General features: G+C 44.7%; 1 protein-coding gene across 1 annotated transcript in view; it reads left to right on the top strand.

The window, feature by feature from the left end:
- Positions 1–612: 612 nt before the first annotated feature.
- Positions 613–12428, top strand: part of TSPAN2 (tetraspanin 2) — a 65672-nt gene continuing 53856 nt past the window's right edge. Inside the window, exon 1 of the mRNA XM_081194795.1 lies at positions 613–772. Within this exon, the coding sequence (XP_081050921.1) occupies positions 704–772 (69 nt within the window). The 5' untranslated portion in view covers positions 613–703. The remainder of the gene's footprint in view (positions 773–12428) is intronic.

Consider the following 12428-nt stretch of genomic DNA (forward strand, 5'->3'; position numbering starts at 1 on the left):
GCACACAAGCAACAGAATGAAACAGTCGGAAGAGGTGGCAGGGACTGCACCGCTTCCGGCGGCAGATTGCCTTTTCCAAGGCACATATTCTGACAAGGAAGCAATGCGGAAGAAGAGCTGGGCTCGTTTTCAGCCCAGCGTGCAAGTTTTCTATTTGCAGGGAGTTGTGCGTTTGTGGGTTTCCACGTGGTTGAAATGCGGCGGTGCTTTTAAAGGGGAGGGGAGGCCGTTCTGCCACCTCGCTCTCTTGCACCTGTAGATCTGGCCGCTGTTGGGATGCGTGAAGGCCTGGATTGGTGCCCAAACTTACTCTGGGGATCTGTTTCCACGAGCGGGGCTGAGCGACGAGGACAGGAAACTGCCGTGAATCCTGTGCTCATTTTGGACAAGAGTGCGAGGCTTCTTCCGGGACAGGGGGCCTGGGGCTGGTCTTCTTCTCCGGGCAGCTGAAGTTCAGGGCGCCTCTTTTCCTGTCCGCTGAGCCCGGGCGAGGGACCCCCGAGGCGTCTCCGGCTCCGCTCCGCGCTGCCCGCCCAGCGCGCGCTCCCTCGGCCCCGCCCGGCACCTGCCTCCTCCTCGCAGGCCCCGGCCCCGCCCTCGCAGCCGGGCAGCTACCGCGGGCGAAGGCGTCTGTTAGCAGCGGCGAGCTGTTGGCGAAGGAGCGTGTGGTGCCGCTGCTGCAGCTGCGAGAGAGACGCCGGCCATGGGGAGAGTGCAAGGAGGGATGCGCTGCGTCAAGTTCCTGCTCTTCATCTTCAACTTCATCTTCTGGGTCAGTGCGGGGCGATCGCGGCCGGGGAGAACGACCCGGGGAGCAAAAGGCGATCGGGGACTACGGGGCTGTGGGAAGCAGTGGTCAAAGAAGCGGGGAGAGATTGAATGGGATTCAGAATGCCCGGGAAAGGCGAGCAGTAAGGTCTGGTGATGGGGCAGAGAGAGGCTGTTTCATAGATCGTGGAGCTGGGACCACGGGAGTCATCTAGTCCAACCCCCTGCGATGCAGGGCTCTTTTGCCCAGCGCGGGGCTCGAACTCACGACCCTGAGATGAAGAGTCTCATTCCCTGCTAACTGAGCTTTCCCGCGCCTCCACTTCATCGGGAAGAGCAAACAGAGTAAGCCTTTTGCTGTCAGCTAAGAATCTTGCGCCTTCAGGCTGCAAACCGACACGCTTACGTACGTGCTGATAAACTGTAGCACAATCCCAGCCAGCCGGTTTCTCTCTCCCCCCTGACCATCCTTCGTTGCACAACCCCCTACTACATGCCACCCTTCATGATCTCTTGAGCCTGCTAGAGCGAAATTGCAATAACATGGGCTGGTGTGCAACCGCTCTGCCCTGCGCATCCCTCTGCTTCTGATCACGGGGAGGCTAACCTAACAGCTGCTAGATATGTGGGATACTTCACTGGGGAAGGACAGGCTTCCTTTCTCCGTCGAATCCTCTCTTTTGTAGATACTCTCTTTCTGCAATGGCTGTTTTGTGCAATCAATTTATACAGCTATCAAAGTGGGGAGCAGGCAGGTACAAACTGATCCAAAGGAAATGAAGCTGAGGTGTTCTAGTGCAAAGTGCCGTGTGAAGTTAAGTGTGTTTTGAAGGAAGCAGCGTGTTACGGATCATCTGTCATCCTCATCTAACCCATGATAGCTTAGTTACAGTAAAAAAACCTTTTGAGTGAATGAGTTACCTTTGTTAGTGTGTCTTTTCTGCATACGATCATCTTTTGTCTTTGGGGCAGATGAGGTCATCAGGCCAGGAGAAGTGTCTGTCTCTGCAACCCTCTTGTGGGAAAATGCCTATAACTTGCAAATTGTCTGCACCTATGAGCTGCACATATGGGCTGGTCACAGGTTCATGAAGCCTAGTGCCACATAAAAAGCAAGTCAAAAAGGCTGGAATCTACAAAAGCACAAATGTTTTTTGCCCCAATAAGCATGTGATTGTGATGGGGTTTAATGTCTTGCTCCCCTCCCCTGTGGGACATCAACCATGAAACCACTAACAAGTTTCTTAAATAACACTGACATGTGAGCATTGGTTAGAATTCTGTGAGCTTTTCTATTTGTGTCTCCGAGATGTGTAAAGCTTTGTGGCTTCTTGAACCATTTCCCCAGAGATAAAGTGTTACCCCTCGCGTGTGTCGTGGATCCTTCATACGTTTGGTCAAAAATGTATTTGCAGCATTTGTGAGCATCCACCCTGTGAGCGATGATTAATGCAGGCCTCTCTTATTTGTGGCATGAGTGTGGACGCCACTATGGCTCTGCGTGGAAGACCTCCCTTTGTATCTGTAGAATGCCCAGAATGTTTTAAGCTGGAATTTCCAAGCCAAGTGCAGTACTCTGTGAATACATTTCAATGTCTATCATATTATGGAGCATGACATGATGTGTGGCTGTAGTTGATTAGTAGGGAATCTAGCCTTTCTTGGTTGTGATCTCCTGAACCTGTATACAATAAAGGCATTAATGGTTTGCCAGTCCGCTGCGGCGTGTTCCTTTTGTTCCAGATGTACTGAGGCAAATCGCTTTTTCAAATATTAAAAGCAGAGGATATCCAGATAAGCAAGCAAGCTGCTTACCAACTCTTGTGCAGAATGGTGTACACAGAGTGCAAGTGAAAGGCAATAATTTTTAATAAATTCTGACAAGCAATATTACAATATGCACTTTCTTCTGGTGGCTGTCACAGTTCATGCAAATGTACAGAATCTGCTCCCTCTTATCTTTTGCTATTGTTGATGCATCACGGAGACAATTGCACTCCACTGCTGTGGAGGGGAAGGGTGCAATTTCAGAAGAATTCAGAAAAGCAGAAGCAACGGGGTGGGAGTTTTTGACATTGAGGTCACAATCATGGGGGAAGGGAAGCCTTGTTCTTTTCCACCCCATGTTTTGCTTAAATGGCTGCTCAAGTTTCCTTGCTTGAGTGGTACCAGCTGAGAATATTCAACCTCTGAATAATGTATTTAGCTAGAACCATCATCTGAGCAGGAAAGGTAAATTCCCAGAGACTGTCATCTAAAAAGGCCCTAAAACATAGAATCATAGAGTTGGAAGGGGCTCCAAGGGACATCTAGTCCAACCCCCTGCAATACAGGAATCTCAACTAACGCATCCATGACAGATGACCATCCATCTATCATGCCATTGGGAAAGGCCTCTATTAAAGATGGCAGGCCCTAAGAGATTTGCTGCCCTCCTCAATCATACTTCTGATGTATCCCCTGTGTAACACCAGCAGCAGCCTGCCCACTTCTTCCCCATCACTGACTGGACAGGCTATACGTGAGAGGTCGCCAACTGTTTTAGGCACAGGGACACATTTTTGAGTGTGTGAATAATATAATTGTAGAGTTGGATGAGGCTCCAATGGTTATCTAGTCCAACCGAACCTTGGGCACTGCTCTCTCCTGTCACTTCTTGCTCCCTTCCCCTGGAATGGCTCCTCTTCTCTCCACCTGAAGACCATGCCAAGCTGAAACTTGGATTCAGTTGATTTAACCTGACCCATGAAAAGCACATAGAGCTGAAAGACAACGTTCCTCCTCTTTGCAAGGCAGAAAAAGGTGACCACTCACCAAGAGGGGCAATGAATGGGGATGGGGGACACTCAGAGTCTTCATGGGCACTTGGAAATACCTTCAAGATGCTATTGCACCCAAGACGCCCTTGCACTGGTGACCCCAACCATACATTCTCCCGTGGTGGGCAGGATTGTTGTGGAAGCCTGGCAAGCTGAAAGCCAGACAGTGCTTGCAGCTAGCTTTGACCAATACAGCTAGAAATGAGTTGTCTTTTTCACCATAAGGAGAGCCTGTGGACTAATTATGTCTGGTTGGCCAGAAGTTTGTTTAAAATCTGCATTCAAGTTGCTGTTTGGCTGACTGGGCTAATTTATCAATAATTTGCTTTTGAAGATGACAACAATCTTTAAAAGGTTTGCTTGTTCCGTTGCCTAACATATTATTTGGAGAACTGGGATCTTCTTTCTTAGAAGTAGTTTTCAGTTTCAGCATCTTTGGTCACATGGTGAAAGAAACTATCACTGAGGGTATTGTAGGCCATGTAATGAATACAAGTTTGCTTTTTATCTTGTTAACCAGAACTTCTCATATTTGTCTATTAAGCATACCAGAATCTTGTGCTCTGCTGCACACTGACAAGAATCTTTCCATTAGCAGAGATGTTTAGCCCTGAATTCCAAAAGAATAACATCACTTTAATTGCTGGTACTCTAGTTTATATCTCATCTAACACATCTCTTAGATCTGAGTACCAACATCAACCCGCCCGTAGAAGAAAATAGCTCTTCACTGAAACCATAGAAACAGCAAAGGAAATAAACAGCCACAATGGGCACATTTGTTTATCCTTGACATTGTTTTGCTATCAACACTTTCCCAGAGCTGTGTGGTTCTCTGTGCCCAGGCAGTGAGGTGGATTGCTAATCTAAAAGGAAGCAAAAAATAAATAACTCTTAAGGAACAGCTTGGGACTCTTCAATTATGGGCACACTTCCATGATGGCTTAAGAATGTCCATTGTGCATATACACTTCTATAACTTTACATAGACTCAGAGTTTATTTCAGTCCTTCTAAGGGCATCATTCCTTCATTTTGAAGTAGGAATTTGTTAGGTCTGCTTTTCACAACAGACTGACCAAACTGACACTCCCAGACTTGCTTGTGAACTGGAATGCAACTCCCAGTTGGATTTTGCACTTATCTGGATTTTGCGAAGCAGTTTTGGTGTGCAAAAAGTGTGCACAAAAATACTTATTTTATGTTCAAAATTCATATTTTCTGGGAAATATGTTCCTATTTTCTGAGAAAGTGCAAAATGTGCACAATTTAAATGTGGACTTTTTTTTTTTTGCATTCTTTCCAAAAAGCCCATGCAATATTGTTTTCAACTTTTTCATGTGGCTTTCATCATATATTTTTGTGTTTTATTGCTGTAAACCGCCATTATTTTTAATTGCATAGTAATATATAAATATTTTTTATAAATAAATAAAATGCAGTAGAATGGACCTGCGACTGTGCATCATTGAAACAAAAATTAGGATATTCAGTCCATCCCTAGCAATGCAGTACACCAGGCATGGGGAACTGGTACTGACTGGTAGCCTGGATCCATATTTCAAACACCCATGGGTCAAGTTTGATGGGGGCGCAGCGTTGCCCACCTATCAATCACCTGATGTTACAATGTCAGCATATGACTTGCTTTTCGCTGCACAGTTTGATTCCAAACTGCATGGGCAAAAAAATTCTGCACAGCACTGGGGAAGCCCTTTGCACATCATTATTTCATCTACCTCCCACTGGGCAGATGGCTATGGCTTGGCCAGAACAAATTTGCAGGCTAATAGGGAGATGTGATGGACCTGAGTAGACCTGCAAGCCAGAGGTTCCCCATCCATGCAGTATGCATTAGGCAGATAAGTATCATGCATGTGAAGTTCCAAAGCAGCATATACAACATATTACAAACATATCAAACATTTGCTTCAAAGAAACCTCAGTTGTGTGACCTGTAAAGCTCTTGCTTTGGCTGTCACCTTACAATATATCTTGCATATTTCCTTTTCTCCCTTCTCACCCTGTCTTCCCCATTCCAAGCCTAGTTTAACGTCATTATAAATCATCAAACGAGTGGAGGGTATGCTTATCAGATTTTCTAGTGACACCAAACCGAGTGGGTTAGCCAATTCCTTAGAATTGGCTTAGAATTCCTCAGGTGGGATTCAGCGCAATCTTGATAGGATAGGAAATGGAGTGCTCTGCGTTTAGGTAGGAAAAATTAGGTGTACAAATAATGCAGCATGACTAGCACATGGGACAAGTGATCTTTAAAAAAAAAGAATCCTACCCCCAGTGCCCATGTGAGAGGGCTAAAAATGACTGACACCCACCAGTCACAAAATAACAGTTCAAGAGAGGAGATGGTGACAAATGAATGGGGAGATTAATATAAGCAGCTAGCAGCTGGTGACATTGTTTACTGTTGAGATCTCATCCTTCTTTGAGAATTGCAGAATTCTTTGCCATGGCAATCTCCATTCTGCTTTCCTCAAGCTAAGTATAGCCATTGGATCTAGACATTGCATAACCTCCTCATTTTAGGCAGAATTTGCTTATCCAGAGGTTCTAAGAAAAGCAGAAGCAACTCATCTGTGCCCCCACTGCTGAGAAGCCAACATTGTGGGTCCATTTCACCAAACAAGTTGCTTCTGAAGAACTAAATATGCCTTTCCTAATCATTTCTTCCCTTTTCCTTTTGCACTTGACTTTCACCCATGCCCATTCTGACACTGCTAGTTTCCCCCCCTCCCAGATCCTTTTACACTAACTTCTTCTCCTATAAAAACTTTCTTCCCTGTTCTGTTCTGTTATATTATATACACTGCTCTGTTATATATACACTAAGTGGAATTCAACATTGTTCCATGAAAAACATTCCATCTGCGCAAGTGTTGCAGTTTGCCAGACTGTACAATCCCCCGTCTCCCCCTTCCCCATGCTCTTCTGGGGGTTCTCCCAAGACCCAGCTAAATTTGGGAAACACAGGGCACACAAGGGGAGGAAAATCCCATTGAACAAGCAGAAGTCCTTGCATAGGGCTTTCCCTGATGGGGTTCAGCCGGTGAATCTCACCCAGTATATTTTCTTTGCCCTTTGAAAATGGGGTGGTTGGGGTTCAAGCCTGCAATGCAAATTGCATCCTGAACATGAGTTACTAAAGCTGATTCTGACATCTCATTCCAAAAAAAACTTCGAGAGAAATGGAATCCCAACTGTAGTCCTCAGTTTGCTCAGCTAGTTCTGCAAATTAAGGGTATTTGCATAATTGATTCTGCTTCTGTTAAGGGCACTGAATCCCTGCCCCTTTGTTAGGGGAAGTCCTGCATACTCCTCATGGTTTCTGATGCTCCACCAGGACGGTCCGTATTATTTTGATATTATATTTACAGTCATCAGGCCTAGAAACTTGATTTTTGGGAAACAAATTGATAGGCTGAGCATGCCAGCATCAGGGGTGGACTAGGGTGTTTTAAATTTCAGCAGCACTCTGTGTGAGCCCAAAATTTGGCAGCCCTCTCAGCTCTTGCTTTCCGTTCTGCTCAGTTCACTAAGTCATAATTGTGACATCCTGCAGCGCCCCCTGTTTGGTGCCCATTTCAGTGGAACTAGTCACACTGCCCTAAATCTGCGTCTGCCAGCATTCTAGATTGAGCATTCCAGCTTTTGAGCTTGCATGTATGCTGTGGTAAACTGCAGAATTCTCAGTGGCCCATCCTGTTTCTTCCCCTCAGCAAGGCATGCACACATGGCACTGACATCTGACTTTCCAGAGGCCTGTCTACAGTACTTGCTGGTGGTAACTTTCTGCCTCCTACTCAGTAATTGCTCCATCCAGCCATTTCTGTTTCAGGATGTGGTTGGCCTATCATTTCTCTGGCCTTGTTTGATCAGTCAGTTTCAGGTTTCCAGTCAGCATTTGCAGGGCCAGTGCAAGACATTTTGGGACCTGAGGCAAACCACAAAATGGCACCCCTCCCCTTTCACCAGGGAAGATGGGGTGAGTGAAGCTCTACATCAGGAACAAGGAGGGAATGAAGATCCACACCAGGAATGAGGGGCAAATAAAGATCTACATCAGGAACTGGGAGGGCGGAGACCAGTAGTGCCTCCTATTCACCAAGAGGCCACTGTAGAGGCGGCATTTGGGAGGCTGCCGAAGAGAAAGCAGATCTGGCCTCCAAGGAGCATGCCACAGATGCCACTGGCACCATAGCAAAAACAGCAGGCAACACATTCCTTGAAGGCCAGATCAGCTGCTCCTGAGGATGCTGCTTCCTGAGGTAGTCACCTCACCTTGCCTCATGGGTGGACCGGCCCTGAACTTTCAACCTGAGATGCTTTCAAGCCACTGCAGATTCTCCAGTCTACCAAAGCTTTCTTTAGGGAAGTTAAGGAGCACAATATATTAAATGGAAATGACTCTCTGTTAAAAGCACTCAACCCACCTGTCCATCATGCAACTATTTCCAGTGGCATTTCTGTCAAATTAAAAAAGAAACGTGTGGTTGGAGGCTTCTCACCCAGTCAACAGCTCTTGAGTTCAGTATGTAGAACCTCTTGAGTTCTGTTCTGTTCTCTGCCTGGAAATATAGTTGTAACTCAGGTTAAGTATTTAATTCGTTCCGGAGGTCCGTTCTTAACCTGAAACTGTTCTTAACCTGAAGCACCACTTTCGCTAATGGGGCCTCCTGCTGCCGCTGCACCACCACCACACAATTTCTGTTCTCATCCTGAAGCAAAGTTCTTAACCTGAGGTAGCGGAGTCTGTTACCTGAAGCGTATGTTACCTGAAGCGTATGTCACCCGAGGTACCACTGTAAATGACTGAAAGAGAAAAATGCAGTGGTACCTCGGGTTACATATGCTTCAGGTTACATACGCTTCAGGTTACAGACTCTGTTAACCCATAAATAGTGCTTCAGGTTAAGAACTTTGCTTCAGGATGAGAACAGAAATCGTTCTCTGGTGGCACAGAGGCAGCAGGAGGCCCCATTAGCTAAAGTGGTGCTTCAGGTTAAGAACAGTTTCAGGTTAAGTACGGACCTCCGGAATGAATTAAGTACTTAACCCAAGGTACCACTGTACAGAGCCATTCATAGCACTAATAGGTTCAGTTAAGTTCTAGTTATGGGTAGGAGGAGGGGGAGGGAGAGAGAATAACAAACCAGCACTCAGAAGGTGAGTTGCTCACCTTGACCTTATTACATCATGGTAGTGCAGATAGAGTGGTGCAGGATGAAACCATTGGCTCGGATATTTGTAAACAGAATGTCACACCAGTGCTGCTGTGACACAATGGAGATCAACCTCAGCCAGGGCTTATGAAAACTAAATTATGCATTCAGACATGAATCACAGCACTCTGCATGCACATGGAATGGTGGGACTCTTAACAGCTATTGTTTTCAATCACAGACAACATGCCTGCTCTTTACCAGCACGACTTGAGGGGGGTGTCAGTGTATAAACATTTATTTTTAGATACATGGCAGTTAAGAGTTGGCCACATAACCGAACATGATGAAACATCCCTCACACACTCTTCCTTTGTGTTTCTATAGCATCCCTACAAGGCTGAAATGGCATTATTAACTTGTTTATTAGGACTGCCGATCAGAAGGTCGGCGGTTCGAATCCCCACAACAGGGTGAGCTCCCATTGCTTGGTCCCTGTTCCTACCAACCTAGTAGTTTGAAAGTACGTCAAAGTGCAAGTAGATAAATAGGTACTGCTCTGGCAGGAAGGTAAACAGCATTTCCGTGTGCAGCTCTGGTTCGCCAGAAGTGGCTTAGTCATGCTGGCCACATGACCCGGAAGCTGTATGCCGGCTTCCTCGGCCAGTAAAGCGAGATGAGTGCCACAACCCCAGAGGCGTCTGCGACTGGACTTAATAGTCAGGGATCCCTTTACCTAAAGTAAAGCATTAACACTGTTTGGCAACAGTTAGGCAAATAGAGTCACAGTACAGTGGTACCTTGGTTCTCAAACATAATCCGATCCAGAAGTCCGTTCCAAAACCAAAGTGTTCCAAAACCAAGGCACACTTTCCCATAGAAAGTAATGCAAAATGGATTAATCTGTTCCAGACTTTTAAAAACAACCCCTAAAACAGCAATTGAACATGAATTTTACTATATAACAAGACCACTGATCCATAAAATGTAAGCAGTAAACAATGTACAGTGCTGCAGTCACACAATCACTCAATCATTAGCTGAACTGGGTTCCACACCGTCACAAAAACAAAACAAAAAAGAGCCACAAAAACAAAACCGCAAAATACCGTAAATAGCAAAAACAGAATAACCCTCAAAACAGAAGTGTGGCACTCAAAACGGAGGTGTGATATTCAAATAGGAAGTGTAACACTCAAAACGGAGCATGTTTGGCTTCTGAAAAAAGTTCGCAAACCAGAACACGTACTTCCAGGTTTGCAGTGTTTGGGTTCCAAGTTGTTTGAGTACCAAGGCATTTGATACCACTGTACACTTAACCATAAAGTGTAGTGCAGCAAAGATGACTAGGTGAATTGCAGGTAGCACTAGAGAAGGCTCTTGGTGGAGCAAGGGGTTGGGACAGCCACGGATGTTGCCACAGGGTAGTGCAGACAAGAAGCAAAAAAATCCCCAGATAGCTCGCATTTAATCAAAACGAGCCTTCACCTAAGATCTTGTTCACAAGTGCAATAATATTTATGTTTTCTAAATCACTTTCAATTCAAAGACTGTTCAATAGATAGTTGGGCCATGCCCTCAGGCTTGCTTACACTCTCAACAGAAATCACTTGACAACTTGCAGGGTCACAGCTCAACTGTCCCACACAGAGTTTCCATGCCACCTCAAAGACAAAACTTTTAAATGGAAGCCATTCATACATTCCACATCAGCACATCAAAGGGTAAAAGATCAATTGATGAGCATGTGTGAGTTGCCCTATTTTCCTCAATAGTGTAAAGCAAGAGATCATCGGTTGCTTTTATCTCAGTGGTTCCTTTGTTTATTAAGTGTATTTCTTGGATGGATGCCAAACTGCCCCTTTTGCCCCTTTTCCCCATCCTTTCATGTTCCCCTGCCTTAGTGTTGTCATACTAGTGGCAGAGAATGAGGCTGAAAGAGGTGGTAAAATAGTAACACTTCAGCCTGCAAGTGAATGTTTCTCTATGTAAACCAAGACACTCTCTGCAAGCAGAAAGCTAGTAAGCAAAGCAAGGGGTAGGCTTGAACTCTGTTCCCCGATCTGTTGGTTTTCTATCAACAGGGAGGTTTTTAGATGAAAGAGCTATACAAAGCAATGATCTCCTACCTGCAATCTGAAGTGGTGCTTCCTCATTCTGCTCTATGTGTAGACTAGGGCTGCTCCTCAAGTGAAGCCATGGTGATGCCTTTCATTGCGCCCATTTTTGTAGACATCCATATACCTGCTTTTGACATTTTAACAGAGTTCTTCATTGAGAAATAATAGGAAGATTGGCATGTACACATTACCTACAAAATAAAAAAAAACTCTGTCTAGCATAGATATATGCATTTATCTAGGGGCATTAAAGTACGGTTTTCCTTCAGTGGCATCCAGAATTTATACATTTTTACATGATTATTAATTTCCACATAGGAGGAAGTAACATAGAAGTCTGTCCTGAGAATTTGTGGCTGCTATGAGACCATTGGAGGAAAGCAATAAAATGAATATGCTATGTGTAGCAACCATCTTAGGTCTGCCCCTTAAATTTCTTAAGAATGTATTGTATCCCTTTATATATTACTGAAGCTTTAGGAATGGAGGCGTAGGAGAAATGCTCTCCCCAGGGAGGTTTGCCTGGCACATTTATTATATACCTTTAGGCACCTCTTCAACCAGGCCTTGGGCTGACTAGCATCCTGTTAAATGTGTTGTGAGTGGGAACATTGTTTTATTTTGTTTTGTTCTTGTTTTTTATGTATTTTCTGTTTTTATCTTGTATTTTTATGCTGTGAACTACCTTGAGAGATCTATGGATGAAGAGCAACATACACATTTTATAAATAATAATATAGAAAGTACCCACACTGGGTCCCTTGCCCTCTAGGCTTTGCAATGTAAATGGTAGTTATGCATACCTGGGAATCAAAATGGCGGCTCAGCCTTGTCTGTGGATTGGATGTCTTATTCATTTGTCAACTAATATGAGGAAATGTCCCTTGTCCCTACTTTTTTCTCTTTCTTGATATTACTGAAGTGCAAAACTGCTCTGGAGATTTAAGTGAAGGTTTCTTGGTGTTGCCAGCCAATCATCATTGTGCAGAGCAAGCTTGAGCTACAGGTATCTTGAGCATTTCCTCTTCCCTAATAGCTGGAAAGGAAAATTGCATTTTAAAAAAGTTATGTCTGTCTTCACCCTTAGTGTAGATTTTTAAAATTCATTCATCCCAGAACATTAAAGAAAATGTTTTCTACAAGTGTGCAGCTGTAGAAGGAGGAGGTACCACTGTTAATGACACTGTTTGAAACATTTCCCATAGCTGTCGAACTAAGCTTTTGCCTTCTGGGAACTTATTATTCGTGTGATTAAAATCTCATCTCTTAAGAGTTTCCTCTGCATTTAATACCATTTCCTTGCTACCTAGGGCGGGCACTGCTATGCAGTTCCAGTGATGCGAGGAGACTTTCATTACTCGTTTAAACAATGGCACTAAATCCCATAAAAGGAATATTTTCTGGTGCATGCAGCAGTCAGCAATGGGGTCATGGAAGCAGCTTAAAAAATCAATAGAAGTTGCAGGTTAAAGGGCATTTTCCAAGCTACTCATTTCCCCCCTCTTTTTTGCTAGCAGGACTTTGTACACAGCTTTGACAAAT

The sequence above is a fragment of the Podarcis bocagei genome (assembly GCF_964188305.1).
Source record: "Podarcis bocagei genome assembly, chromosome: 5".
Taxonomy (NCBI): domain Eukaryota; kingdom Metazoa; phylum Chordata; class Lepidosauria; order Squamata; family Lacertidae; genus Podarcis; species Podarcis bocagei.